Source organism: Lontra canadensis, unplaced genomic scaffold (assembly GCF_010015895.1).
Source record: "Lontra canadensis isolate GAN:19392208 unplaced genomic scaffold, GSC_riverotter_1.0 scaffold5, whole genome shotgun sequence".
In the NCBI taxonomy this organism is placed as follows: domain Eukaryota; kingdom Metazoa; phylum Chordata; class Mammalia; order Carnivora; family Mustelidae; genus Lontra; species Lontra canadensis.
The window spans coordinates 2,859,433-2,886,937 of NW_022630999.1; the positions used below are offsets into that span (position 1 = coordinate 2,859,433).

General features: G+C 37.1%; 1 protein-coding gene across 3 annotated transcripts in view; it reads right to left on the reverse strand.

Moving 5' to 3' along the window:
* Nucleotides 1–16,331: 16,331 nt before the first annotated feature.
* Nucleotides 16,332–27,505, reverse strand: part of NADK2 (NAD kinase 2, mitochondrial) — a 43,601-nt gene continuing 32,427 nt past the window's right edge. For all 3 annotated transcript variants that reach the window (XM_032851332.1, XM_032851333.1, XM_032851334.1), the window contains 4 exons: nucleotides 23,219–23,274; nucleotides 23,035–23,088; nucleotides 20,704–20,827; nucleotides 16,332–18,398 (listed from right to left, as the gene is read on the reverse strand). In XM_032851332.1, coding sequence (XP_032707223.1) covers nucleotides 18,260–18,398; nucleotides 20,704–20,827; nucleotides 23,035–23,088; nucleotides 23,219–23,274 — 373 coding nt within the window. In that variant the 3' untranslated portion in view covers nucleotides 16,332–18,259. The remainder of the gene's footprint in view (nucleotides 18,399–20,703; nucleotides 20,828–23,034; nucleotides 23,089–23,218; nucleotides 23,275–27,505) is intronic.

The following is a 27,505-nucleotide window of genomic DNA, read 5'->3' on the forward strand; positions in this document are numbered from 1 at the left end:
GTATTGAAAATGCAGCTTTTATATGGGTTCGGGATTGCTATAAGGTATACCTATAGACTAACACAATTTGAGAAAAGACAAGGTCATTATATGACAACTTAAAGCAAAAGGAAGGTGAAGCATTTTAAACTGGAGAATTTAATGCCAGCAAAGGATGGTTTGGTAATTTTATAAAGAGGTTTGGCTTAAAAAAAAACACCAAGATAACAGGAGAAGAGCCTACTGTCAACAAATAGGCAGCAAACAAGTTCCCAGACCCCATTAAGAAAATCATTGAGGAGAACGGATATCTCCCTCAACAGGTTTTAATGCGGCTGAAAGTGGGCAATTCTGAGGAGACAAAAAAAAAGGCCACGAAATACATTTATTTGTAAGGAAGAGAAGCAAGTACCAGTATGCAAGGCAGGAAGGGACTGGCTACTTTTTTACTTTATTTATGATCAACACTGCCCATTGCTAACCCCCAAGCCTTGAAGGGAAAAGAAAATACCAACTGCTAGGCTTTTCATTGAGAATAATAAGAACTCTTTCTAAATTGGTTCCATTACTGCATTGTCCCCAAAGTCAAGAAGTACCTTGCCAGGAGGGGACTGTTTCTTAACATTCCTTTGATATTGAACAATGCCCCTGGCCATCCAGAACCTTGTGAGTTTACCAGAGTAGTCTACTTGCCCCCCAATCCAATGTCTCTAATTGAGCCTCTTGATCAGGGGGTCATAATGACCTTCAAGGCTTATTACGCACAGTATTCTATGGGAAGGTTGTCAATGCTACGTGAGAGAACCCTGACAGAACATCATGGAAGTCTGGTAGAGTTTTGCCATGGAAGACGGCATAGTTATAGAAAAAGTCATGAAAGCTATCAAGCCCTGAACGAATTCTGGCTGGAGAAAACCATGTCCAAATGTTGTGCCTGACTTCACAGGATTTATGACAGGGCCAATCAAGGATATCATGAAAGAGATTGTGGATATGGAAAAAAAAAAAAGTGGGGGATGAAGGCTTTCAAGATACAGTTTTTGGAGAAATGCAAGAGCTAAAAGACACCACACCAGAGGAATTAACTAAGGATGACTTGATGGAGACAGTGCTGAACCAATGCCAGATGACGATGAGGACAACACAGAAGAAGCAGGGCCAGAAAACTGGTGTTAGACAGTCAGGCAGAAGGGTTCTGATTCCTCAAGACTGCTTTTGATTTCTACTACCCGGACCCTTCTATGACATGGCCACTGGAATGAAACAAATGGTGGGAGGAAAACTTGTACTGTGTAGAAATATTTCTAAAACAATGAAAAAAAGAGCAAAAAGGACAGAAATTACGATGTATTTCCATGCAGTTACTGAGTTTGCCTGCCTCTCCTGCCTCCCCTTCCTCTCCTCCCCCTCTTTGCTTCTGCCACTGTGTCTCTGTGCAAGACCGGCCCCCCTCTTCCTCCTCCTCAGCCTACTCAACATGAAGACAGTGAGGAGGAAGACCTGTATGATAATCCATTGATGAATAGTAAATAATCCTGCTGTACTCTTAATAAACTTACCTGATGTATATATGAGCGTCTTCATGTGAAATCGAACCATACAGCGAGAACGGATATATCTTTGTGTCGCCATCATCATCACCTCAGTATTCCTACGGCAGAACGTCATATGCAAAGTGTGTGTGGAAGTAGATAGCCTGTCCTTACATAGGCTTAAGGTGAGCGATATTTAATATAAAATTAATAAAATAATTTTTAATTTTTTAATTAATTAAATTTTAATTTTAATTTAATAAAATATTTTATAACTGCTTTTGAAGAATTACATTACAGTATGCCTCTTTCTTGTGATTGGAGAAACCGTATCAGCCCATTAACAAGGTAAGTGGTTTTTCAAAAAAAAAAAATGTAACAGTGTTTCTAATACTGTGTAATGAATATGACAGCAGTACTCTATGCCATAAGTATTTTAAAATTAATGATTCATTCACTGGTGTACAGGCTAGGCACTGTGAAAGCATAGGCTACTATAAAGCAATGATATTGCTGCAATGTAATCGAAGCATGAATTGTTATAAATATGAATTTGTTTTTCACGTTATCTTTTCATTTTTCATATTGTTAATATGTGTAACATTTAGTGTTTTGTGTAAGACAGTATTGATGTTAGTAATGACATCTGATTAATCTTATAAATAGATGATGTAAACTTGTGGGATTGATAAATATAGTAAGTATAATACTGTAAATGTATTTTCCTCAGGATTTTCTTAATATTTTCTGTAGCTCACTTTATTGTGAGAATACAATATGTAGTACATACACAAAATGTGTTAATCAACTATTGTTCTCACTAAGGCTTTCAGCCAACAGTAGGCTACTAGTAGTTAAGTTCTGGAGGAGTGAGAATCCTTTGGAGGATTAACTGTGCTGGCAGGGGCCCCTAAGCCCCCGCATTGTTCAAGGGTCAACTGTAATTGACGTTCTAAGTATGGGTTTATTTCTGGGCTCTTACCCTATTTCATTGGTATGTGTGTCTGTATCTGTGCCAGTACCATATTGCTTTGATTACTATAGCTTTGTAAAGCTTGAAATCAGGGAGCGATACCTGCAGCTTTGTTGTTCTTTCTCTAAGATTGTGCTCAAGTCTTTTGTGGTTCCATATAAATTTTAGGATTATTTATTCTAATTCCATGAAAAATGCCACTGGTATTTTGATAGGGATTACAATGAATCTGTAGGTTGCTTTGGGAAGTATGTACTTCTTAACAGTATCATCTTCTAATCCCTGAGCATAAAATGTCTCTCAGTTTGTGTCATCTTTAATTTCTTTCATTAGTATCTTATAGTTTTCATAGTTTTTCTTTCATCGCCTTGGCTATATCTATTTCTAGGTACTTTATTCTTTTTGACAGAATTATAAGTAGGATTGTTTTCTTAATTTCTTTTACATAGCTTATTTTATTTTTATAGAAACACAACAGATTTCTGTATATTGTGTATTATGCAACTTTCCCAAGTTCACTTATTCAGATAGATTTTTGGTGGTCTTTAGGGTTTTCTATGTATAATATCATGTAATTGGCAAATAGTGACAGTTTTACTTCTTCCTTTTCAATATGGGTGCTTTTATTTTTTTTCTCATTTGATTCTATGACTAGGATTTCCAATATTACATTGAGTAAAAGTGGTGAGAGTAGGCACCCTTGTCTTGAAATCCTAATCTTAGAAGAAAAGCTTTTGGTTTTTCACTGTTGCTTATGATGATAGCTGTTTATCATATATGGCCTTTATTATGTTGATGTTTCTTTCCTCTATACAAACTTCGTTAAGAGGTTTTATCATAAATGGATATTGAATTTTATCATCTATTAAAGTGATCATATGATTTTTATCTTTTTTTTAAAGATTTTATTTATTTGACAGAGAGAGCACAGCAGGGGGTGTGGCAGGCAGAAAGAGAGGGAGAAGAAGGCTTCCTGCTGAGCAAGGAGCCGATGCGGGGCTTGATCCCAAGACCCTGGGATCATGTCCTGAGCCAAAGGCAGATGTTTAACCAACTGAGCCACCCAGGTGCCCCTATTTTTATCTTTTGTTATTGTGGTATATCCTGTTGATTGATTAGTGGATATTAAGTCATGCTTGCACTTCTGGAGTAAACACTGTAATGGATTTATGATCTTTTTAATATATTGTTGAATTCAATGTGCTAATATTTTGTTGAGGGTTTTTGCATCTATGTTTGTCAGGGATATTAACCTGTAATTTTTGTTTGGTTGGTAGTGTCTTTGTCTAGTTTTCTTATCAGGTTAATGCCGGCCTTGTAGAATGGGATTGGAAGTTAAGTGTTCCTTCCACTTCAATTTCTTAGAATAGTTTGAGAAGGATGAGTATTAACTTGAAAAAATGTTTTTGCTAAAGTTTATCTGACTCCCTCTGGTCCTGCACTTTCATTTGCTGACAATTTTTTTAAATTACAGACTCAATTTCTTTACTAGTAAGTGATCCGTTAAGGTTTTCTCTTTCTTCCTGATTCTGTCTTGGAAGATTATATGCTTATAGGAATTTATCATTTTTTTCAAGGTTGTCCAATTTATTGGTGTAAAACTATTCATAGTAGTCTCATAATTTGCAGTGGCAGTTCTAAGTTCACTTTGAATTCTGATTTTATTTAGGCCCTCTCTTTTTCTTGAGTCTAAAGCTTTGTCAATTCTGTTTATTTTGTCAAAGAATCTGTTCTTTTGGTGTTTTGGGGTTTTTTTTTTATTATTTATTTCATTTATTTCTGCTCTGAACTTTATTATTGCTTTCCTTCTACTAACTTTGGGTTTTGTTTATTCTTCTTTTTCTAGCTCCTTTAGTTACAAGGGTAGATTGAGATTCTTGCTGTCTCTTGAGGTAGGCCTGTATCACTACAAACTTTCCTTAGAAGTGCTTTTGCTGCATCCCACAGATTTTGGAGTATTGTGCTTCCAATTTCATTTACCTTTAGGTATTTTTTGATTTCCTCTTTGCTTTCCTCATTGGCTCCTTGGCTACTGTTTAGCCTCCACATGCTTGAATTTTTTCCATTTTTTCCCCCTGTAATTAATACCTATGTTCAAACTGTTGTGGTCAGAGAATTCGCTTGCTAGGATTTCACTCTTCTTAAATTTATTGAAACTTGTTTTGTAGCCTAACATGTGATCCATTCTGGGAAATGTTCCATGTGCACATGAAAAGAATGTGTATTGACCTGTATGGGGGTGGAGTGTTCTATATATGTATCTCCTAAGTTCATCCTGTCTAATGTGCCATTTAAAGCTACTGTTTCCTTATTGATTTTCTATCCGGATGAAGTATCCATTGGTAAAAGTGCAGTGTAAAAGGCCCTACTATTACTGTGGTACTGTCAATTTCTCCTTTTACGTCTATTAGTATTTACTTTATATATTCAGGTGCTCCTATGTTAGATGCAGATTTATAAGTGTTCTATCGTCTTGTTAGGTTGATCCCTTTATGATGATGATGATGATGATGATGATGATGATGATGATGATGTAAGCCCTTGTCTCTTGTTAGTTTTTGTTTTAAAGTCTATTTTGTCTGACAGGAGTATTGCTACCCCAGCTTTCTTTTCATTTCCATTTACATGGAATATCTTCTTCCTTGCCTTCACTCTTAGTTTGTGTGTCTTTTGGTCTGAAGTCTCTTGTAGGCAACATATAGATGGTCTTTTCTTTTTTTTAATTTTTATATATTCAGCCACTCTCTTTTGATTGCTACATTTAGTCCATTTACATTTAATTATTCATAGGTATGTAATTATTGCCCTTTTGTTCATTATTTTCTGGTTAGTTTTGTACTTTTCTTCTGTTGTCTTCCCTTGTGGTTAGAGAACTTTTTTGTGTTACTTTTTTGATTCTTTTCTCTTTATTTATGGTGCATCTGTTCGAGGTTTTTGGTTTGTGGTTACCACAAGGCTCATAATTAACAACCTATATAAATAGCAGTCTGTTTTAAATTGATGGTTGCTTACATTTGAAAGCATTCTGTTTTTTTTAAGATTTTATTTATTTATTTGACAGACAGAGATCACAAGTAGGCAGAGAGGCAGGCAGAGAGAGGGGGAAGCAGTCTTCCCGTGGAGCAGAGAGCCCGATGTGGGGCTCCATCCCAAGACCCCAAGACCACGACCCGAGCCAAAGTCAGAAGCTTTAACACACTGAGTGACCCAGGCGCCCCTGAAAACATTCTAAAAACACATTTTTACCCCCTCTGCCCATGCTTTGTTTTTGACATCATATTTTATGTATCCCTAACTACTGCAGTTGTAGTTGATTTTACACTTTTTTCTTTTAACCTTCCAACTAGCTTTATAAGTGGTTGATCCACTACTTTTACTCTAGGTCTGCTTTTACCAGTGAGATTCTTTCTCTTTCATAATTTTCTTCTAGTTATGGCCTTTTCTTTTCCACTTAAATAAGTTCCTTAAATACATATCGTAAGGCTGATTTAATGATGAAGAATTCCTATAACTTTTGTCTGAAAAACTTTCTCTCCAATTCTGAATAAGAATCTTGCCAGATAGAGTGCCCTTGGTTGTAGGTTCTCTTTTCCTTTTCATAGCTTAACATATTTTAGCAATTCCTTCTGCTCTGCAAAATTTTTGCTTAAGAGTCAGCTGATAATCTTATGGGGATACATAACTAGGGTTTTTATCTTTAGTTATTTAATGTTATAATTATTGTATCTTGATACAGACCTCTTCAGGTTTATCTTGCTTGGGGCTCTCTGTGCATCCTGGACCTGGATGTCTGTTTCCTTCCCCAGGCTTAGGAAGTTTTCAATTATTATTGTTTCTTCATATGAATTTTCTGACCCCCTCTCTTCTCCTCTGGTACCCACCCCTATAATAGGAATGTTAGTCCATTTGATGTCATCTGAGGGATCCCTGAAATTATCCTTATTAGATTTTTTTCTTTTTGTTCAGCTTGGGTGATTTCCACAACCATGTCTTCCAGATGCTGGTAGTACTTCGGCATAATCTAAACTGCTGTTGATTCCCTCTAGTGTATTATGTTAGTCTTCAGGTCTGATTGTTTTGGTTTGGTTTGGTTTTTTCTATATATTTGTTGAAGTTTTGAATTTCTTCTAAGTTTGGTAAGTATCTTTATGACCATTACTTGGAACTCTTTATCAGTAGATTGCTGATCTGTTTCATTTAATTCTTTTTCTGAGGTTTTATCTTGTTCTTTAGTTTGAAATATATTCCTGTCTCCTCATTTTGCCTGACTCTCTGTGTTTCTGTATGCTCGGTAGATCAGCGATGTCTCCCAGTCTTGAAGAAGTCGGCTAATGTAGGTGTCCTGTGGGACTCAGAAGTGCAATCTACCCTTATGCCAGAACCAGGCAATCCAGGGTTGTCACATGTGGAGTGTGTGCACTTTCTTGTTGTGGCTAGGGCCCAACTGCTGTGAACCTGCTGCTGGGCAGAGCTGACCCCGAGCTCAGCTGGCTGGAGCAGGCTGGTGCAGTCACGGTAGATACACTGGTCAGCTGGGCTGCACTCCCAGGGAAGGAGCCACTTTGGGGAGACAGAAGTGCTGATCAGACCAAGGCTGCCCACTGGGTGTAGTGGCATGGGAACTATTTTGGAGAGGCACCTGCTAGAGCAGGCTGGTTAGATAGATGAGGTCTGCAGAGGAACGTCAGGGGCAGGACAAGGCAAGCAGTACTAGCTAGGTAGAGCCAGAAACAGTGCCTACCACCACTAGACCAGCGAGGTCCTCTGTCAAAGATTAATTGTATATAGTATACAATACAATAAATAATTATGTTTACTTCTGGGGTTTCTGTTCTGTTCCATTGATCTATGTGTTTTTGTGCCAGTACCATACTGTTTTGATTACTACAGTTTTATCATATAACTTCAAGTCCTGAATTGTGATACTTTTTCCAGGTTTGTAACTCTTTTTTTTTTTTGTAAGATTTTATTTATTTGACAGAGAGAGAGAGAGACATCACAAATAGGCAGAGAGACAGGCAGAGTGAGAGAGGGAGAAGCAGACTCCCCACTGAGCAAGGAGCCTGATGCGGGGCTCCATCCCAGGACCCTGAGATCATGACCTGAGCTGAAGGCAGAGGCTTAACCCACAGAGCCACCCAGGCTCCCCGTAACTCCTTTTTGATTGCTTTGGCTATTCAGGGTCTTTTGTTGTTCCATACAAATTTTAGGAGTTTGTCTAGTTCTATGAAAAATACTGTTTGCATTTTTTTTTTTTAGACTTTATTTATTTGACAGAGACAGAGAAATCACAAGTAGGCAGAGAGGCAGACAGAGAGGGGAAAACAGGCTCCCCACTGAGCAGAGAGCCCAATGTGGGGGCTCCATCCAAGGACCCTGAGATCATGACCTGAGCCGAAGGCAGAGGCTTAACCCACTGAGCCACCCAGGCGCCCCTACTGTTTGCATTGATAGAGATTACATTAAATCTGCAGATTGCTTTGGATAGTATAGACATTTTACCAATATTTGTTCTTCCCACCCATGGCCATGGAATGTGTTTCCATTTTTTTTAATATCATCTTTCATCAGCATTTTATAGTTTTCAGAGCATATGTCTTTTACCTCCTTAGTTAAGCTTATTCCTAGGTATTATTTTTGGTGCAACTGTAAATGGAATGGTCTTAATTTCTCTTTCTGCTGCTTCATTACTTGTGTACAGAAATGCAACAGGTTTCTGTACCTTGATATATCCTGTGGCTTTGCCGAATTCGTTTATTAGTTCTAGTAGTTTTTGGTGGAGTCTTTAGGACTTTATTCTCTATATAGTATCATGCCATCTGCAAGTAGTAAAAGTTTTACTGCTTTGTCAGTCTGGATGCTTTCTATTTCTTTTTCTTGCATGATGGCTGTGGCTAAAATTTCCAGTACTATGTTGAATAAAGGTGGTGAGGGTGGACATCCTTGTCTTTTACTGACTTTGGGGTAAAGGTTCTCTGTTTTTCCCCATGGAGTATGATGTTTGCTGTGGGTTTTTCATATCTGGCCTTTATTATGTTGAGGTATGTTCCCTCTAAACTTACTTTCTTGAGAGTTTTTATCATGAATGGACATTATACTTTGCATCTACTGAAATGAGCATATTTTTATCCTCTTATTGATGTGATCTGTCATGTTGACTATTCATGAATATTGAGCCACCCTTGCACCATGGGTATAAATCCCACTGGATCATGGTGACTTTTTAAAAATGTATTATCAGTTTACTATTATTTTGTTGAGGATTTTTGCATCTATATTTATCAGATATTGGCCTGTAGTTCTTTTTTTTTTTTTTTTTTTTTTTTTTGTGCTGTATCTAGTTTTGGTACCACAGAATGAATTTAGAAGTTTTCCTTCCTACTTCTTGAATAGTTTAAGAATAGGTATTAGCTCTTCTTTAAATGTTTGGTAGAATTCACCTATGAAGCCATCTGGTCCTGAACTTTTGATTCCTAATTCAATTTCTTTGTTGGCAATCGGTCTGTTCAAATTTTCTATGTTTCTAGGAATTTATCCATTTCTTCTAGGTTGTCTAATGTGTTGACATATAATTTTTAATAATATTCTATTTCTGTAGTGTTGGTTATTTCTCCTCTCTCATTTGTGAGTTTGCTTTTTTTTTTTTTTTGAGGAACCTGACTAGAGATTTTTTTTTTTTACTATGTATGAGTGTATTTCTTTTTTTTTCTTTTTTTTTAATTTTAATAAATTTTATTTTTTATAAAGATATTTTTTTTTTTTCCCCAGGGGTACAGGTCTGTGAATCGCCAGGTTTACACACTTCACCGCACTCATCATAGCACATACCCTCCCCAATGTCCAAAATAACCCCACCCCCCCAACCCCCTCCCCCCCAACCCCCCTCCCCCCAGCAACCCTCAGTTTGTTTTGTGAGATTAAGAGTCACTTATGGTTTATCTCCCTCCCAATCCCATCTTGCTTCATTTACTCTTCTCTTACCCCCTTAACCCCCCATGTTGCATCTCCTCTCCCTCATATCAGGGAGATCATATGATAGTTGTCTTTCTCCGATTGACTTATTTCGCTAAGCATGATACCCTCTAGTTCCATCCACATCGTCGCAAATGGCAAGATTTCATTTCTTTTGATGGCTGCATAGTATTCCATTGTGTATATATACCACCTCTTCTTTATCCATTCGTCTGTTGATGGACATCTAGGTTCTTTCCATAGTTTGGCTATTGTAGACATAGCTGCTATAAACATTCGGGTGCACGTGCCCCTTCGGATCACTACGTTTGTATCTTTAGGGTAAATACCCAGCAGTGCAATTGCTGGGTCATAGGGTAGCTCTATTTTCAACATTTTGAGGAACCTCCATGCTGTTTTCCAGAGTGGTTGCACCAGCTTGCATTCCCACCAACAGTGTAGGAGGGTTCCCCTTTCTCCGCATCCTCGCCAGCATCTGTCATTTCCTGACTTGTTCATTTTAGCCATTCTGACTGGTGTGAGGTGGTATCTCATTGTGGTTTTGATTTGTATTTCCCTGATGCCGAGTGATATGGAGCACTTTTTCATGTGTCTGTTGGCCATCTGGATGTCTTCTTTGCAGAAATGTCTGTTCATGTCTTCTGCCCATTTCTTGATTGGATTATTTGTTCTTTGGGTGTTGAGTTTGCTAAGTTCTTTATAGATTCTGGACACTAGCCCTTTATCTGATATGTTGTTTGCAAATATCTTCTCCCATTCTGTCAGTTGTCTTTTGGTTTTGTGAACTGTTTCCTTTGCTGTGCAAAAGCTTTTGATCTTGATAAAATCCCAATAGTTCATTTTGCCCTTGCTTCCCTTGCCTTTGGCGATGTTCCTAGGAAGATGTTGCTGCGGCTGAGGTCGAAGAGGTTGCTGCCTGTGTTCTCCTCAAGGATTTTGATGGATTCCTTTCTCACATTGAGGTCCTTCATCCATTTTGAGTCTCTTTTCATGTGTGGTGTAAGGAAATGATCCAATTTCATTTTTCTGCATGTAGCTGTCCAATTTTCGCAACACCATTTATTGAAGAGGCTGTCTTTTTTCCATTGGACATTCTTTCCTGCTTTGTCGAAGATTAGTTGACCATAGAGTTGAGGGTCTATTTCTGGGCTCTCTATTCTGTTCCATTGATCTATGTGTCTGTTTTTGTGCCAGTACCATGCTGTCTTGATGATGACAGCTTTGTAGTAGAGCTTGAAGTCTGGAATTGTGATGTCACCAACTTTGGCTTTCTTTTTCAATATTCCTTTGGCTATTTGAGGTCTTTCTGGTTCCATATAAATTTTAGGAGTATTTGTTCCATTTCTTTGAAAAAAATGGATGGTACTTTGATAGGAATTGCATTAAATGTGTAGATTGCTTTAGGTAGCATAGACATTTTCACAATATTTATTCTTCCAATCCAGGAGCATGGAACATTTTTCCATTTCTTTGTGTCTTCCTCAATTTCTTTCATGAGTACTTTATAGTTTTCTGTGTATAGATTATTAGTCTCTTTGGTTAGGTTTATTCCTAGGTATCTTATAGTTTTGGATGCAATTGTAAATGGGATTGACTCCTTAATTTCTCTTTCTTCTGTCTTGTTGGTGTAGAGAAATGCAACTTATTTCTGTGCATTGATTTTATATCCTGACACTTTACTGAATTCCTGTACCAGTTCTAGCAGTTTTGGAGTGGAGTCTTTTGGGTTTTCCACATATAGTATCATATCATCTGCGAAGAGTGATAGTTTGACTTCTTCTTTGCCGATTTGGATGCCTTTAATTTCTTTTTGTTGTCTGATTGCTGAGGCTAGGACTTCTAGTACTATGTTGAATAGCAGTGGTGATAACGGACATCCCTGCCGTGTTCCTGACCTTAGCGGAAATGCTTTCAGTTTTTCTCCATTGAGAATGATATTTGCGATGGGTTTTTCATAGATGGCATTGATAATATTGAGGTATGTGCCCTCTATCCCTACACTTTGGAGAGTTTTGATCAGGAAGGGATGCTGTACTTTGTCAAATGCTTTTTCAGCATCTATGGAGAGTATTATATGTTTCTTGTTCTTTCTTTTATTAATGTGTTGTATCACATTGATTGATTTGCGGATGTTGAACCAACCTTGCAGCCCTGGAATAAATCCCACTTGGTCGTGGTGAATAATCCTTTTAATGTACTGTTGAATCCTATTGGCTAGTATTTTGGTGAGGATTTTTGCATCTGTGTTCATCAAGGATATTGGTCTGTAGTTCTCTTTTTTGATGGGATCCTTGTCTGGTTTTGGGATCAAGGTGATGCTGGCCTCATAAAATGAGTTTGGAAGTTTTCCTTCCATTTCTATTTTTTGGAACAGTTTCAGGAGAATAGGAATTAGTTCTTCCTTAAATGTTTGGTAGAATTCCCCCAGGAAGCCGTCTGGCCTTGGGCTTTTGTTTGTTTGGAGATTTTTGATGACTGTTTCAATCTCCTTACTGGTTATGGGTCTGTTCAGGCTTTCTATTTCTTCCTGGTTCAGTTGTGGTAGTTTATATGTCTCTAGGAATGCATCCATTTCTTCCAGATTGTCAAATTTGTTGGCATAGAGTTGCTCATAATATGTTCTTATGATTGTCTGTATTTCTTTGGTGTTAGTTGTGATCTCTCCTCTTTCATTCATGATTTTATTTATTTCGGTCCTTTCTCTTTTCTTTTTGATAAGTCTGGCCAGGGGTTTATCAATCTTATTAATTCTTTCAAAGAACCAGCTCCTAGTTTCGTTGATTTGTTCTATTGCTTTTTTTGGTTTCTATTTCATTGATTTCTGCTCTGATCTTTATGATTTCTCTTCTCCGGCTGGGTTTAGGGTTTATTTCTTGTTCTTTCTCCAGCTCCTTTAGGTGTAGGGTTAGGTTGTGTACCTGAGACCTTTCTTGTTTCTTGAGAAAGGCTTGTACCGCTATATATTTTCCTCTCAGGACTGCCTTTGTTGTGTCCCACAGATTTTGAACCGTTGTGTTTTCATTATCATTTGTTTCCATGAATTTTGTCAATTCTTCTTTAATTTCCTGGTTGACCCATTCATTCTTTAGAAGGATGCTGTTTAGTCTCCATGTATTTGGGTTCTTTCCAAATTTCCTCTTGTGACTGAGTTCTAGCTTCAGAGCATTGTGGTCTGAAAATATGCAGGGAATGATCCCAATCTTTTGATACCGGTTGAGACCTGATTTAGAACCGAGGATGTGATCTATTCTGGAGAATGTTCCATGAGCACTAGAGAAGAATGTGTATTCTGTTGCTTTGGGATGAAATGTTCTGAATATATCTGTGATGTCCATCTGGTCCAGTGTGTCATTTAAGGCCTTTATTTCCTTGTTGATCTTTTGCTTGGATGATCTGTCCATTTCAGTGAGGGGAGTGTTAAAGTCCCCTACTATTATTGTATTATTGTTGATGTGTTTCTTTGATTTTGTTATTAATTGGTTTATGTAGTTGACTGCTCCCACGTTAGGGGCATAGATATTTAAAATCGTTAGATCTTCTTGTTGGACAGATCCTTTGAGTATGATATAGTGTCCTTCCTCATCTCTTTTTATAGTCTTTGGCTTAAAATCTAATTGATCTGATATAAGGATTGCCACTCCTGCTTTCTTCTGATGTCCATTAGCATGGTAAATTCTTTTCCACCCCCTCACTTTAAATCTGAAGGTGTCTTCGGGTCTAAAATGAGTTTCTTTTAGGCAACATATAGATGGGTTTTGTGTTTTTATCCATTCTGATACCCTGTGTCTTTTGATTGGGGCATTTAGCCCATTAACATTCAGGGTAACTATTGAGAGATATGAATTTAGTGCCATTGTATTGCCTGTAAGGTGACTGTTACTGAATATTGTCTCTGTTCCTTTCTGATCTACTACTTTTAGGCTCTCTCTTTGCTTAGAGGACCCCTTTCAATATTTCCTGTAGAGCTGGTTGGTGTTTGCAAATTCTTTCAGTTTTTGTTTGTCCTGGAAGCTTTTAATCTCTCCTTCTATTTTCAATGATAGCCTAGCTGGATATAGTATTCTTGGCTGCATGTTTTTCTCGTTTAGTACTCTGAATATATCATGCCAGCTCTTTCTGGCCTTCCAGGTCTCTGTGGATAAGTCTGCTGCCAATCTAATATTTTTACCATTGTATGTTACAGACTTCTTTTCCCGGGCTGCTTTCAGGATTTTCTCTTTGTCACTAAGACTTGTAAATTTGACTATTAGGTGACGGGGTGTGGACCTATTCTTATTGATTTTGAGGGGGGTTCTCTGAACCTCCTGGATTTTGATGCTTGTTCCCTTTGCCATATTGGGGAAATTCTCTCCAATAATTCTCTCCAATATACCTTCTGCTCCCCTCTCTCTTTCTTCTTCTGGAATCCCAATTATTCTAATGTTGTTTTGTCTTATGGTGTCACTTATCTCTCGAATTCTGCCCTCGTGGTCCAGTAGCTGTTTGTCCCTCTTTTGCTCAGCTTCTTTATTCTCTGTCATTTGGTCTTCTATATCGCTAATTCTCTCTTCTGCCTCATTTATCCTAGCAGTGAGAGCCTCCATTTTTGATTGCACCTCATTAATAGCTTTTTTAATTTCAACTTGATTAGATTTTAGTTCTTTTATTTCTCCAGAAAGGGCTTTTATATCTCCCGAGAGGGTTTCTCTAATATCTTCCATGCCTTTTTCGAGCCCAGCTAGAACCTTGAGAATCGTCATTCTGAAGTCTAGATCTGACATATTACCAATGTCTGTATTGATTAGGTCCCTAACCTTTGGTACTGCCTCTTGTTCTTTTTTTTGTGGTGAATTTTTCCGCCTTGTCATTTTGTCAAGATAAGAGTATATGAAGGAACAAGTAAAATACTAAAAGTGCGGCAACAACCCCAGGAAAATATGCTTTAGCCAAATCAGAAGAGATCCCAAATCGTGATGGGGGGGAGGGGAAGGGGATATAAAGAGGTTCAGAAAGAAAAAAAGAAAAGAAAAAAAAAAGAAAAAGAAAAAGGAAAAAAGAAAAAAGAAACAAAGAAAATCAATAATGAAAAAATATAAAAAGGAAAAAATAAATATATATATATTAGATAAACTAGTTAAAAAACGTTAAAAAAGAAAAGGGTAAGAGTGAAAAAAATTTAGAAGAAGAGAAAAAAAATTGAAAACGAAAAAAAAAATTAACTGCAAGGCTAAAGAATCATGGGGAGAAAGCCATGAGTTCCGTGCTTTGCTTTCTCCTCTGGAATTCCACTGCTCTCCTTGGTATTGAAACTGCACTCCTTGGTAGGTGAACTTGGTCCTGGCTGGGTTTCTTGTTGATCTTCTGGGGGAGGGGCCTGTTGTAGTGATTCTCAAGTGTCTTTGCCCCAGGCGGAGTTGCACCGCCCTTACCAGGGGCCAGGCTGAGTAATCCGCTCGGGTTTGCTTTCGGGAGCTTTTGTTCCCTGAGCGCTTTCCGTAGAGTTCCGGAGGACAGGAATGAAGATGGCGGCCTCCCAGTCTCCGGCCCAGAGGAGCCGAGAGTCTGGGGCCCCACTCCTCAGTGCGCCCTCAGAGAACAGCGCCCAATTGCTCCCGTCACCCTGGCCTCCGTCCGCGCTCCGAGCTGACCGAGCCTGAGACCGGTTCAAGGTAAACCCGAGCTTAGAGCTCACTCCTCAGCTCTGTCTCTGTAGCCGGCTTCCCGGTTCTAATACCTGTAAGCTCTGCGACACTCAGACACCCCCGATCCTTCTGTGACCCTGCGGGACCTGAGGCCACGCTGACCCCGCGTGCACTTCTCCCCAGTTAAGCCTCTGGAGCGATGTCCCTCAGCGGAACAGACTTTTAAAAGTCCTGATTTTGTGCTCCGTTGCTCCGCCGCTTGCCGGGAGCCGGCCCCTCCCCCCGCGGTCTATCTTCCCGTCGCTTTGGATTCACTTCTCCGCCAGTCCTACCTTTCAGAAAGTGGTTGATTTTGTTTCTAGAATTGCTGTTCTTCTTCTCTTTGATCTCCCATTGGATTTGTAGGTGTTTGCAATCTTTAGATAAGCTATCTAGCTGATCTCCCGCAACCTGAAGTAGTCTCAGCCTGCTACTTCTCCGCCATCTTGACTCCTCCCCCCTCTGACTAGAGATTTATAAATTTTGTTGATCTTTTCAAAGAACTAGCTCCTGGTATCTTTTTTTTTTTTTTTAACTTCTTTAGCATTTATTTCTGCTCTGATTTTATTATCTCCTTCCTTGTGCTGGTTTGGGGTGTTGTTTGAGCTTTTTCTTGTTTTTTCTTGCTAGAAACTTCCCTTAGAATTGTTTGCTGCATCCCAAAGATTTTTTGGTTGATTCATTCATTGTTTAGTGGCATGTTATTTGTTTAGTGGCATGTTATTTAAACTCCATGTATTTATGGTCTTTCCAGATTTTTTTCTTGTGGTTGATTTGTAATTTCACTGACTTGTGGTTAGAAAAGATGCGTGGTAGGATTTTGATCTTTTTGAATTTTGTTGAGAATGTTCCATGTGCATCAAGCAACTCTTTGATACAAAATTTGTATTAACTGGTTCTAATGGTTTTATACGTAGTTTATTTTGATACTTAAAAGTATAATGAATGGAAATTCTTTATTTGAAGGCTAGTAAAACATTTAATATTTGATTTACTAGGGCTATGAATATAAATACCTGTGAAACATCAAAAATAGTAGGTACTTTACCCTTTGCTTATATAATAAGCCCTAGTTCTGTGTGAAATATTAGTAGTCAATGAAACCAACAGGGCACAGCACTGGAAAAGGTCTGAAACATAACATTTTGGAAGAATCTGGCTTTCTAATGATGCTGTAAGAGTAAGAAATGTAGTTTAAAAAACAAAGATAATACCAGTTTAATTATGTTTATTCACATACAGTTGCCATTAAAAGGTTAACTCATTCATAAAAACATTTCTTCTATTGTAATATCCTTTGCCTCTTCTCTCTTCCAAATAAATCCCCACCCCATAGCAGAAATGTTAGAAGTTACAGTGCAAAGGAAGCAAATTATTTTTTATACCTTTAAAACATGACTGATGAACAGTTTTACAGAGTAGCTTGCCTATTAGTATGTTACATATTAACAGACCTACGGTACCATTTTGGACAATCAGATTTGCTGGATATAAAGATGGAGCTGGAATTTTTGTCAAGAAGGTATTTAAACCTCTTAGAAAAATTTTTATAAAGAACTGAAATCCCATACCATAAAATGTTCTCTTCAGTTAATCATTTTAAATCAAGCCAGAAACTAGATCCAGCTCTAGGAAAACACTGATTTTTTGTTTTTATGCATCATGTAAACACTGCTCTGTCTATGCAGATACTCTTAGAAAAGAAAAACAGATTCTTGTTCTGGATATACGTCAAAACCTAGGTTACCTTTGTGTAAGATTTATTTAAAAATTTGACAAGAACATGTTAAATGTTGGCAAAGCTAATAGCACTCAATTTGATTATACATCCTAGCTTTCACAGAATTTGAGCTCACAAGACTCAAGTTCTATTAGGATAGACTCTTTCATTCATCAGTGTATACCCAGCATCTGACACAGTACATGACACAAGGTATGTGTTCAATAAATATTTCAATGTTGAATATAACTTCTTAACAGCAAATGAAAAAAAGATACAACTCTGAATAAATTTGTCTCATGATGCAGCAATAGATGCTTTTTGTAAGAATCCTAGGATTGCTTATAAGTAGATCAAGAATTAGATAATTTCTTCTCAAACTAAAGGAACTCTTATGGGGGGGGGGGAGGGGAATGGAAGCCGTAAAATTTTATCTTTCACAAAGCTAATTTGTGAAACATGGAATACGAGGCTAGGTTAAAAACTACCATGATATTAAAAGTAAGGCAGTTCCAAAACTTGTGTTTTGCATATTTACTGAAGAATCCCATTTTCTGACACTTCTAATATTAGATGAAAATATTTTTTAAAGGTTTTACCAAACTACTAATATGTCTAATTAGCTCATCTTTTTAGTCTTTGATTCCATGTTAGAGTTTTAAATACGGAAGAACTCTATTAAGATTCAAAAGCATTAAAAAAAAAAAAGTCTAGGACTTAAAATAGCTATTGGATAATACATTTTTAACAGTATCGTGATTTATCCAGATGTACTTTTTCACCCACCACTCTCAAAATTAACCTGAAAGTCAATTATTAAATGAAAACATCGATAATTTAAAAAATGATTGTTTGAACTTCTTAAATCAGTAGAGCTGTAATAATATTTTACTCTGAAATTAGAAAATTCTAAGCACATATAAAAAACACATTTACCTACTTCAATTAGGTCAATGTCAGGATTTATCAAAATTCTCCATCAAAAATTTTTAAAAATCTTGATTTTAGGTACTATAAAAAATATACACTAATCAAATGATATGTGTTTGGTCTGACCAATTCCGCAGTTAGAAAGGGAAGGGGAAAAAAAAAAAACTTGTACAGTGAAATTTCAAATCCTAAACATTTAATCCTTTATTTGAGCCTACCCTCTCTCAAAAGGTATCCGTACTCTTGGATACCAACTATAAGCAATATAGAAATTTCACTGGTATCAATTCTAATCTGTTTAGTCCATCCATTTTCTAACACAGTGAACAAACTTTTCTATCCAAATTCAAAAGAAGAATAATGCAAATCTCACTTTCTTGGTCACCTTTGAAGCCCAGGGCCAACCAGTCTCAAGAATAACCAAAATATGGTAGTCTGTTTCGCTGTGAAAGCATTTTCCCAGTAATCAAAATTTGTCATCTGAGGAAATCTTTCATTGTTCTAGAAGCACAGTTCGAAGCTCATCTTCTTTATTGATCATCATTGAAGCAATTGCTCCATCATTAAACTCAAAAGAAGTACCTCCATCTACAACCATGCAGGCATCCCAACAACGAGAACGAACACACACCCTGAGAAGAAAGAAACATCTCATTAAATATTGTTTTCTTAACCTTTAATTATGGTTTCTTTAAAACTCTTAATAATTTTTGATACTGGTAGATCATTTGGCCTTGATTTTCAAAATCAAGTTTCCTTTGGTTTGAGAGAGTAATATGTATGGATACATTACTAAAATCTAATATTCAGGATAGCTCCATTCACCCAGACAGCTATGAGAGAACAAGTCCAGACTTGATAGAACTCACAGGCTTTTTTCATACAAAAAAATGTTGAGCTATTACAAGTGCTAATATTGAGCAAGAATGTAACTGTTTTCATAGTTTAACACATGAAGAGGCACAAATTTGTAGTGTACAGCTCAATGAACACATTTGTATAGTCATTCCTCACCCAAATCAGGACTCAAGTGTGCCCCGGTTCCCCAGAAGCCCCCTCCTCACTGTCCTGAGCCCACTCCTTGCTACACGTGCACTATTCTAATGTCAGTCACCATCACAGTCATAGCTGTTTGTTCTTAAAACTTTATATAAATGGAAGAATACAATAGGTCTGCTTGTGTCTAGCTTTCTTTTCCTTAATAGTATGCTTGTGAAACTTATCCATGGTTATTACCAGTAGTATGGGTGTGTTCATTTCATTGCTATATGAAAATACTTCCATTGTATGAAAATACCAAAATTTATGGCTCTCTTCTATTCACCAACACCTGAGTTTTTACTACTGGAAGCGGTGCTGCTGTGTATATTCATAATATTTTATTATTATTTTTAAGATTTTACTTATTTATTTGACAGAGAGAGAGAGAGGAAACACAAGCAGGGGGAGCAACAGGCAGAGGGAGAAGCAGGCTGCCCTCTGAGCAGGGAGCCCAATGTGGGGCTCGATCCCAGGACCCTGGGATCATGACCTGAGCTGAAGGCAGCCTCTTAACTGACTGGGCCACCCAGGTGCCCTGCTGTGTATATTCTTGAGCATCTTTTGTTGCAGACATTTGTGGATCTACAGCTCTGGTGGAGGGACACCTAAGAGTGGGATTGCGGGGTCAATGCGTGTGCTATACTCAGCTTTGGTAAGTAACTGCCAAGCAACTCTCCAAACTATTCCTAACAATACCTAAGTTACAGTTACTCCCACCTTATAGCAACTAGCATCTCAGCCCTTCTGTTGAGTGTGTATGGTATCAGAATAGGAAGTTTTAATTTGCATTTCCCACATGAATAGTAAGTTCAAGGATGTTTTTCATACACGTAACCATTCGGATACCTTCTTCTGTAAAATGCTTTTCCAGAACTTTGGCAATTTTTCTACTGAGCTGCCTTTTCTTGTTGAGTTGTAGGAATTTTTACAATACTCTGGATATAAGTCCATTGCTGGATACAGGTACTGCAAATATCTCACTCTGTGGCTTGCCTTTTTTTTCCCCTTAATGTTGTCTTGATTAACAGAAGTTCTTAATTCTAATATAGTTCAATTTGCCAATCTTTTGTTGATAAGTGCTTTATATGACATGTTTAAAAAATACTGTCCAACTGCTAAAATCATGAAGCTTATTCTGTTTATATGAGCAAAAATTTAAATGTCTTTGTAGTATCACCTAAACTGAGTACAGATTTATTGACTAATCAAAATTAACTCTCAAAGGAATAAAATGAGTTTCCTTGTTTTTCCTAGAAAAAAACAACAGTATTTTTTTTAAAAAGAGTATGTACACTGTATAAGCAGCAATTCAAACTTAAACCATTCTTTGCCTGCCAAGAGACAGATGACATTTAGTTTTTTTGTTCAGAAAATTGGACAACCTTTACAAAATAAATTAAGTATTTTTTTATATCCATCCTTCAAAAAAAATCAAATCTGCTAGATGTGGAATAGGGAGGGGTTAGTTTTAGGGAAAAGGTGACAGAAATGAGTCCTACTCTAAAAGTTTATTGCTACACAACTGAGGTTTTATATGAATGTTTATCTTGCTTTTTATCCCATAGCATATAAAAAAAAAAGTTGCTTTCCAGAAAAAGTGATTTGATCTTGTATGTCTTAATATATTAAAACAAATCCACATCACCCAATTAAATATTTATGCTCCTTCTATTTACTTACAGTTTCTCTAAAATGGTACAGTATGTTAGAAAGGAAAATACCATTCTCACCAGGGTATATAGCATGACACCTCATTAGTTCCACAAGTTCTATACTTTTCCTACCAGATTAAGTTTGAATGAGTGGATTTCATCAAACTGAATACTTTAAAACCAAGAGTCCTTTATAATTACAAGAAGTGAACGCACAGTCACAAGTCATCCTTTGGAAGCTTACTTTGAGGAGAAGCAGCGCTGACGACTGCTGGAGAAAACTCTGTTTGCTATTGGTTCTCGAATACTGAAAAGTATTTTTGGTTCTTCTGGACTGAAGAGCAGCGATTCATTATATTCATTTGTTACTATGAAGAAAAAAATGTAATAGCGCAGTCAATGAAAGATGGTCACTTCTGAGAAGTGCAAAATGAAAAATGAATGCCATCCTCTTCCCAACTTAAAAGCAACTCTGTTCCCAAGGTCTGTTCACCACAGAGTTTCTTGGAACTCACAATACATTCCATTAAAACAAAACAAAATGAAACAAAAAAACCCACCTTATAAATGAGGATTAGGTTCCAAGATTAGGCCATCAAAGCCTGTATCAACCACAATATAGCAGAAATAGATATACCGGGGTGGGCTACAAAACCAGTAATTAAACAGAAGGAACTAGCTTGAGGCACTCAAATGGAACTTGGGCTCCAACAGTCACTTTGCCAAGTTCCATTCCAAAATACCATGTCAAAGTGTTCATAAGTTAATCGTCTTGATGTAAAATGCAGTCTTAAACAATAACAGGCAAAATATGCTTTCTCTAATGAAACTGCGATTACTCAAGATATTTTTAGAAATCTTTGAGACCTGATTTTCATAACCAAGGGGCACATCAAAGTTGATAGGCAAAGCACAAATTGGTTAAAAACAACTGTACAAAGAAATCAGGCTTGTAAGAATGTTTACTTGAACACCACATTAAAACAAATTGTAAGACTGTCAGTCTATCTAGCTTATTTACCAAAATTTCACTTAAATTATTTGGCTCTTTGAAAAAAAAAAGTCAAAAATAAAAATGTGCTTCTGTGGACACACACACACACACACACACACACACAGAGAGACACACACAGTGTCCTAGCTCCAGGGGAGCCTAGCTGGCTCCAGTCACTAGAGCATGCAATTCCTGATCTTGGGGGTGTAAGGTCAAGCCCCATGTTAGGCACAGAAAGAACTTTAGGAAAAAAAAAAAAAAAAGTGCTAGCTCTGAAAGAAGTTAATTCCAGAAATGTCTGTAATAGTGACTGCACCACTTGCTTTCACTATTGCTTCTAAAGAACAAATTTTCAAAGGAGTAACATTCACTCAATAGAGCAGGAAAAAAAACAAAAATCACTGTATTTTACATATACCCTTAAATTTACATGCCTGATAGGTTTCAGTTGTTTTACTTATGTTTTAAGTTAAATTATATAATGAATCATTACTATAAATGCCTAATTTTCCTTTCTTTGACACATATTTAATGTTAATCTTTTTAGTCTCCAGTAGGGAGAAAGTCCACTTTAGAGAGGTGAAATGGACTTCAGTGATTTAGTCCTGTTCTTTCAAACTATTACAGGCCAAGCATCTTCCTCAACAAAGGAAGTCTTACCTGGAAATCCAAAATATTCACATAAATGAACTGACACTATTACATATGTAAGTAGATTCACTATGAAAAAGTTTGGAGTTTTTAAAAATATAATTGACCTTTAAATCTCAGGATACTCTTCAGTTAGAAATAGAAAGGAGAGCTTTAGTGGGAAGTCTGTACAAAAATGTTCCTAATAGACGAGATGGGACTTTAGTGAGTTAATTTCATATGCAAATCAAAGGAGCGTGTTTTCTAATTGAAGAATTTAAATATATAGGAAAATAATTTTAAGAATAAAGTTGAAGAATCCCTATGCATTCATTACCAATCTACTTCCACTTCTTCATCTTACAGTCCAGGAAGCAGAGGAATGGAATCAGTCTTGCTCATATTTTCAGTGAGTGACTGGTCTGGGATTGGACCCCAGGTGGTCAAACTCCCTGATCAGTAGTATTCTTTCCCAACAGGGCTAGTTCTCTCAAGGGAACCCTGAAGCAACTGGCAGGAGTAGGTAGTCAAAAGTTAAGGAGAACATTTTAGTGAATGTGAAGATAAAGCATTCACAGCTCAGGGAATTTCATTTCGTTCACAATATTAATGGCATACTGAGTTTAGGTAAACATTTCCCATTTGCTGATCTATATTTTTCCATATTTTCCTATCCTCCAGGACATGGTTGTAGTGTTAACTACACTACATGTCAAACTACATTACATGTCAAGACACATGGGTTATATATTTCATAGTTCACAAAAATATAATATATAAAAAGTCCAGCTCTAAACTTTTTATTGCTTAAATATATGTAAGGGGATATATCAAGAGACTGAGTCAAAAAAGTACTATGCTAATTAGACAAGTTAACTTCACAATAACATCCTCAAGATCGATGCAGAACTTAAATGAAACTGTTAGTAATTATGATCATTAGTCACTGACCTTTCTCTACCAATTCTCTGTTCAATGGAAGACTTAAATTGCCTTGTCGTTTTGCTGTTGAAAAAGGAAAGGGGGAAATAAATACCTTGATTAAATATTGTGTGTCATAACAGCTAACATATAATAATAGATATATATATTATATAGCATATAATTATAACATAAGAGCTATTATGGTACTCACCAATATTTAAAACATCTTCCACAGCCTGAGTTGCAACCCTGTTAATATTGAATGACCTAGAAACAAGCATAAGTTCTTTAATTCTATAAACATACTAAAAATGAAAAAGAAATTATCTACTTAATATATAAAAAACTCTTAGAATTATCAAGGGAAAAAAAAAACAGCCAAAAGATAATAGCCACTTCACCCAGTTTTAAAAAGTGGGCAAAGTACACAGACAAACAGTTACAGCCCTATATGAAAAAGTGTTCAATTTTATTCCTACTAAGGAAATACAAATTAAAGAATGATAATATATTGGCAGAGATATCAGAAAAACATTCTCATATACTGATGGGTTTATGGAAGTTGCAGTTGGAGGGCAATTCTGTGTTATTAAAATTTTAAAATGAATATATTCTTCAATCTACTAATTTATCCTAAAATATACTTGCATCTATAATACACAAAGACATGTACAAGATTATTTACTGAAGCATTGTTTATAATAGCAAAACAACTCATATCCATAGGAAACAGATTAAATGTTACTATGTAGATATTAAAAAGGATAAAATAGAACTGAATGTGCTGACAGATAATGGATATGTTAAGTTAAAAGCCAAAGGCATTATATAGTATATATAAATAAACAGGGAAGTATCATATACAACAAAATTTATACACACACACACACACACACATATATATGGGATGGTTGTGTCTGGAGATTAGTACTAGAGATATGAAATGAAAGACTAGCTTTTCATTTGATACCCTTTTATACTATTTAACATTTTTAATGTGCAAATATCTCTTTAAATTACAAAACAGAAAAGATGAGAAATTTTTACTACTGTGTGATGCCTTGCTTAACCACTTAAGAACAAATATTAACACAAACATGAATTCACTTTTTTTTTCTTAAAGATTTATTTGTTTATTTGACAGTGAGAGGGAGAGATAGAGAGCACAAGCAGGGGGAGCAGCAGGCAGAGGGAGAGGAAGAAGCAGGCTCCCTGCTGAGCAGGGAGCCCAATGTAGGGCTCCATCCCAGGACCCTGGGATCATGACCTGAGCCAAAGGCAGCCTCTTAACCAAATGAGCCACCCAGGCGCCCCCATGAATCACTTTTAAAAGTAGCTCTGTCCTTGGGTCTACAAAGATGGTTATGGAAGGTTTTTGTTTTTGTCTTTTGTTTTTTTTTCATTCTTTCCAGTGATTTAGAATTCTGCTGCAGCCTCACAACTCTTCTCACATAGCTTCAGTAGATAACTCAATGACCCACACACTCTCAATGTAATTCAGTGATTCTTAACCTTTTTTGAGGAGGGCAAGTAACAGATACTCTGTATACCCTTCTAACTCTATACCCTTCACATTTTGAGAAATGTGGTAACATTGTGGGCATTCTCTTAACAATGCAGATACACAAATTTTTATATTAAAAATTTAGGGTCACTCACAGTCCACATACCTATGCTAAAAAAAAAAAAATATCAGATCTAGCCATTGCCTATTCTATTTTTCACCATTATCTACTCCAATTTCCTACTGCAACCACACCAAGCCCATTCTTGCCTCTGTACCTTTGCTCATACTTACTATGTGCCATGAAGCAAAATACTTTAAGTATCCTGACTCATTGTTTAGTATGAGGTTTGCCATACCTATCTCATTAGAATTACTGCCACACACTACAGGGCCAGGCATCTGTGGCACCACCTAGCTCATGGCAAGAACTCAATACTGAATGAAAATATCAAATGAAAAAGATATACGAGTTATATCCTAATTCTTCTGAATATTCACATTATTGAAAGATACTGTTTTAGAACTCTATTTTAAATTAAGAAGTCCAATAAAATGAGCTATATTTATTAGGGTTCCACTGAATTAAAATATTGACGTTAAGACTTAAGAGAACAAAAGTCTCATATGACTTGATCTAACAGTCCTAGAACTAAGACTTATTCAGGATACCACAAGACAACCCAAACTAAGTCCTCTGAATAGGGGTTAAATTAAGAGGAATTTCCTATGGTTGCCAACTGGATCTCAGCTAGTTCACTCTCCCTTTAGGAGTGGTTTATATTCTACATCAAAGACAAACTATATGCTTAAGGAGGTTTTAGCTAGCTCATCGTGACTTTTTTCTTAGGTCTACAACCTTCAACATTCTAAGCGTTCCCAAATCACACACAACTTCCATTAAAGACAATCCAAGTGAAAGACAAATTGAATCTCTTATCTTCTTAAGCCAGTAAAGCTTTCTCTCCTCACTTAAGAACATTCATCCTTAAATTGGCCATGACAGAATGTATGGAGGAGGGGGACTGGCAACAGTCCTAAAAACTAACAGAAATGCATGTGGTCGAACTCTGTAGTACTTCTCCCAGTGAATGTAGCTAATTCCACACTAGGAAAAGGACAGAGATGACCATGAGACAATTCAGAGACAATCTGCTATGCAACATAACCCTTACCTCCTCTGTCCTGTGGAGGAATTTTTAGAAATGCAAAATGGGATAGCTAATCCCCACTTGCTGTGTGCGTGCATGCGCACATACTGTGTGTGGGTGTGTGTGTGCACGTGAGCATAGTCAGGCCATCTTCTCCATTCTTTCTTGTCATAAAACCATGTGACAGAGTTCTAGCTACAGGAATGAGAACGGAAGTCATGCCCAACATGTCTAAGCCTGTGTCCCGTAAGCCTCCCATAGGTGATCCTCCATGTTTTTTCTCCTTCTCTGGCTTGATATGTGTAAGTAGAGGGGACTTAAGCAGTCATGTTTAAAAGACGGTTGAGCCACATGATGGAAGGAGCCTGGATCCCTGAGTCACCACTTACAGATCCACCTCCCAACTAAAGACCCACCTGGACTTTCTAAGAATAAGATATAAACTTCTATTTTGTTAAGTCACTGAGATTGGGGGGGTTCTCAGTTACAATAATTATCTTATTCAAAGTTACACATTTCCACGTTTCATAGTCAAAGCAAGGACTGAGAGGTCACATAGGAAAACTTCTATCTCCATATCAAGATTTGAAAGAGTAAAAGAAATAGGTTGTTCTATTCCTTTCTTTCCAGTGATCCCTAAGGTCTATAGTTTAGAGTTAAGTCCAGAACTTAAATCTGTCTTCACCATTTATTAGCCACATGGCTTTGGGAAACTCCTGAGACTTTAATAATACTCTATTAAGAAAAATAAAATCACTTACTTCCAAAGTATTTTTGAAGATTTAAATAATATATGTAAGCTCAAGACAAAACTTAGAAATGGCAGTTTCGCTTATTTGCGGAGCATAAGGAATAACACAGAGGACATGGGGAGATGGTGGGGAGAAGTGAGTTGGGGGAAATTGGAAGGGGAGACGAACATGAGAGACTGCAGACTCTGAGAAACTGCTGGTTTTGGAGGGGAGGGTGCTGGAGGGGGTGGGTGAGCCTGGTGGTGGGTATTATGGAGGGCACGTATTGCATGGAGCACTGGGTGTGGCGCATAAACAATGAATTCTGGAACACTGAAAAGAGATTTAAAAAATAAATAAATAAATATTTTTTAAAAATTAAAAAAATAAAGACAAAAATGAGCCAAAAAAAAAAAAAAAAAAAAGAAAGAAAGAAATGGCAGTTTGATAGACATATACCTTTCTCTCAGCATTTCTGGCCCCCAGGCTTCTCTTCTCCACGAAGAGAACAAGGACAACAGATGAATGGGAAATGCAATCACAGCAAAAGAACGATCCGTAATAAGAGGGAATAAGGCAGAAGATGTTAGAAGCAAGCAAGCTATGTAGGGCCGAAGAGAGAAGAAGCTAAGTGATCGAGGTGGCAGGGACAGGATACTGTTAGGGACAGAGACTTCTAGACCACAACACTGGAGACCACAGGAGACTTTAACAAGCAGCAAAGAAAAGATGGAAATCCTAATTTAAACCATACTCATGTCCAACATCAACACAGGACTCAGGTGTAAGGTGTGTGGGAGTGGAGGGCAGAACTGTTTTACAAGCCTAGTGGCTCTTATTCTTTATGCTCTTCTTACTACTAAAAAGTTGAAAACCAAAACTATCAAAAATCACACAGACATAGACACACACCCCAAAGCAAAAGCCAAAGCCGATTCCCTACCTTAGCATAACCACTATTTCACTAAAATTAGCAAGTTTACCTTGATAATTCTTCAAAAAACCTAGTGACACATCTTTGAACTGCAGGAATTGTACAGACTGCTCCCTGTCTGCATTTAAAGCTGGCGGTCAAAAGGGCCTTGGTTTTATAGTCAAACACATCTGTGCTT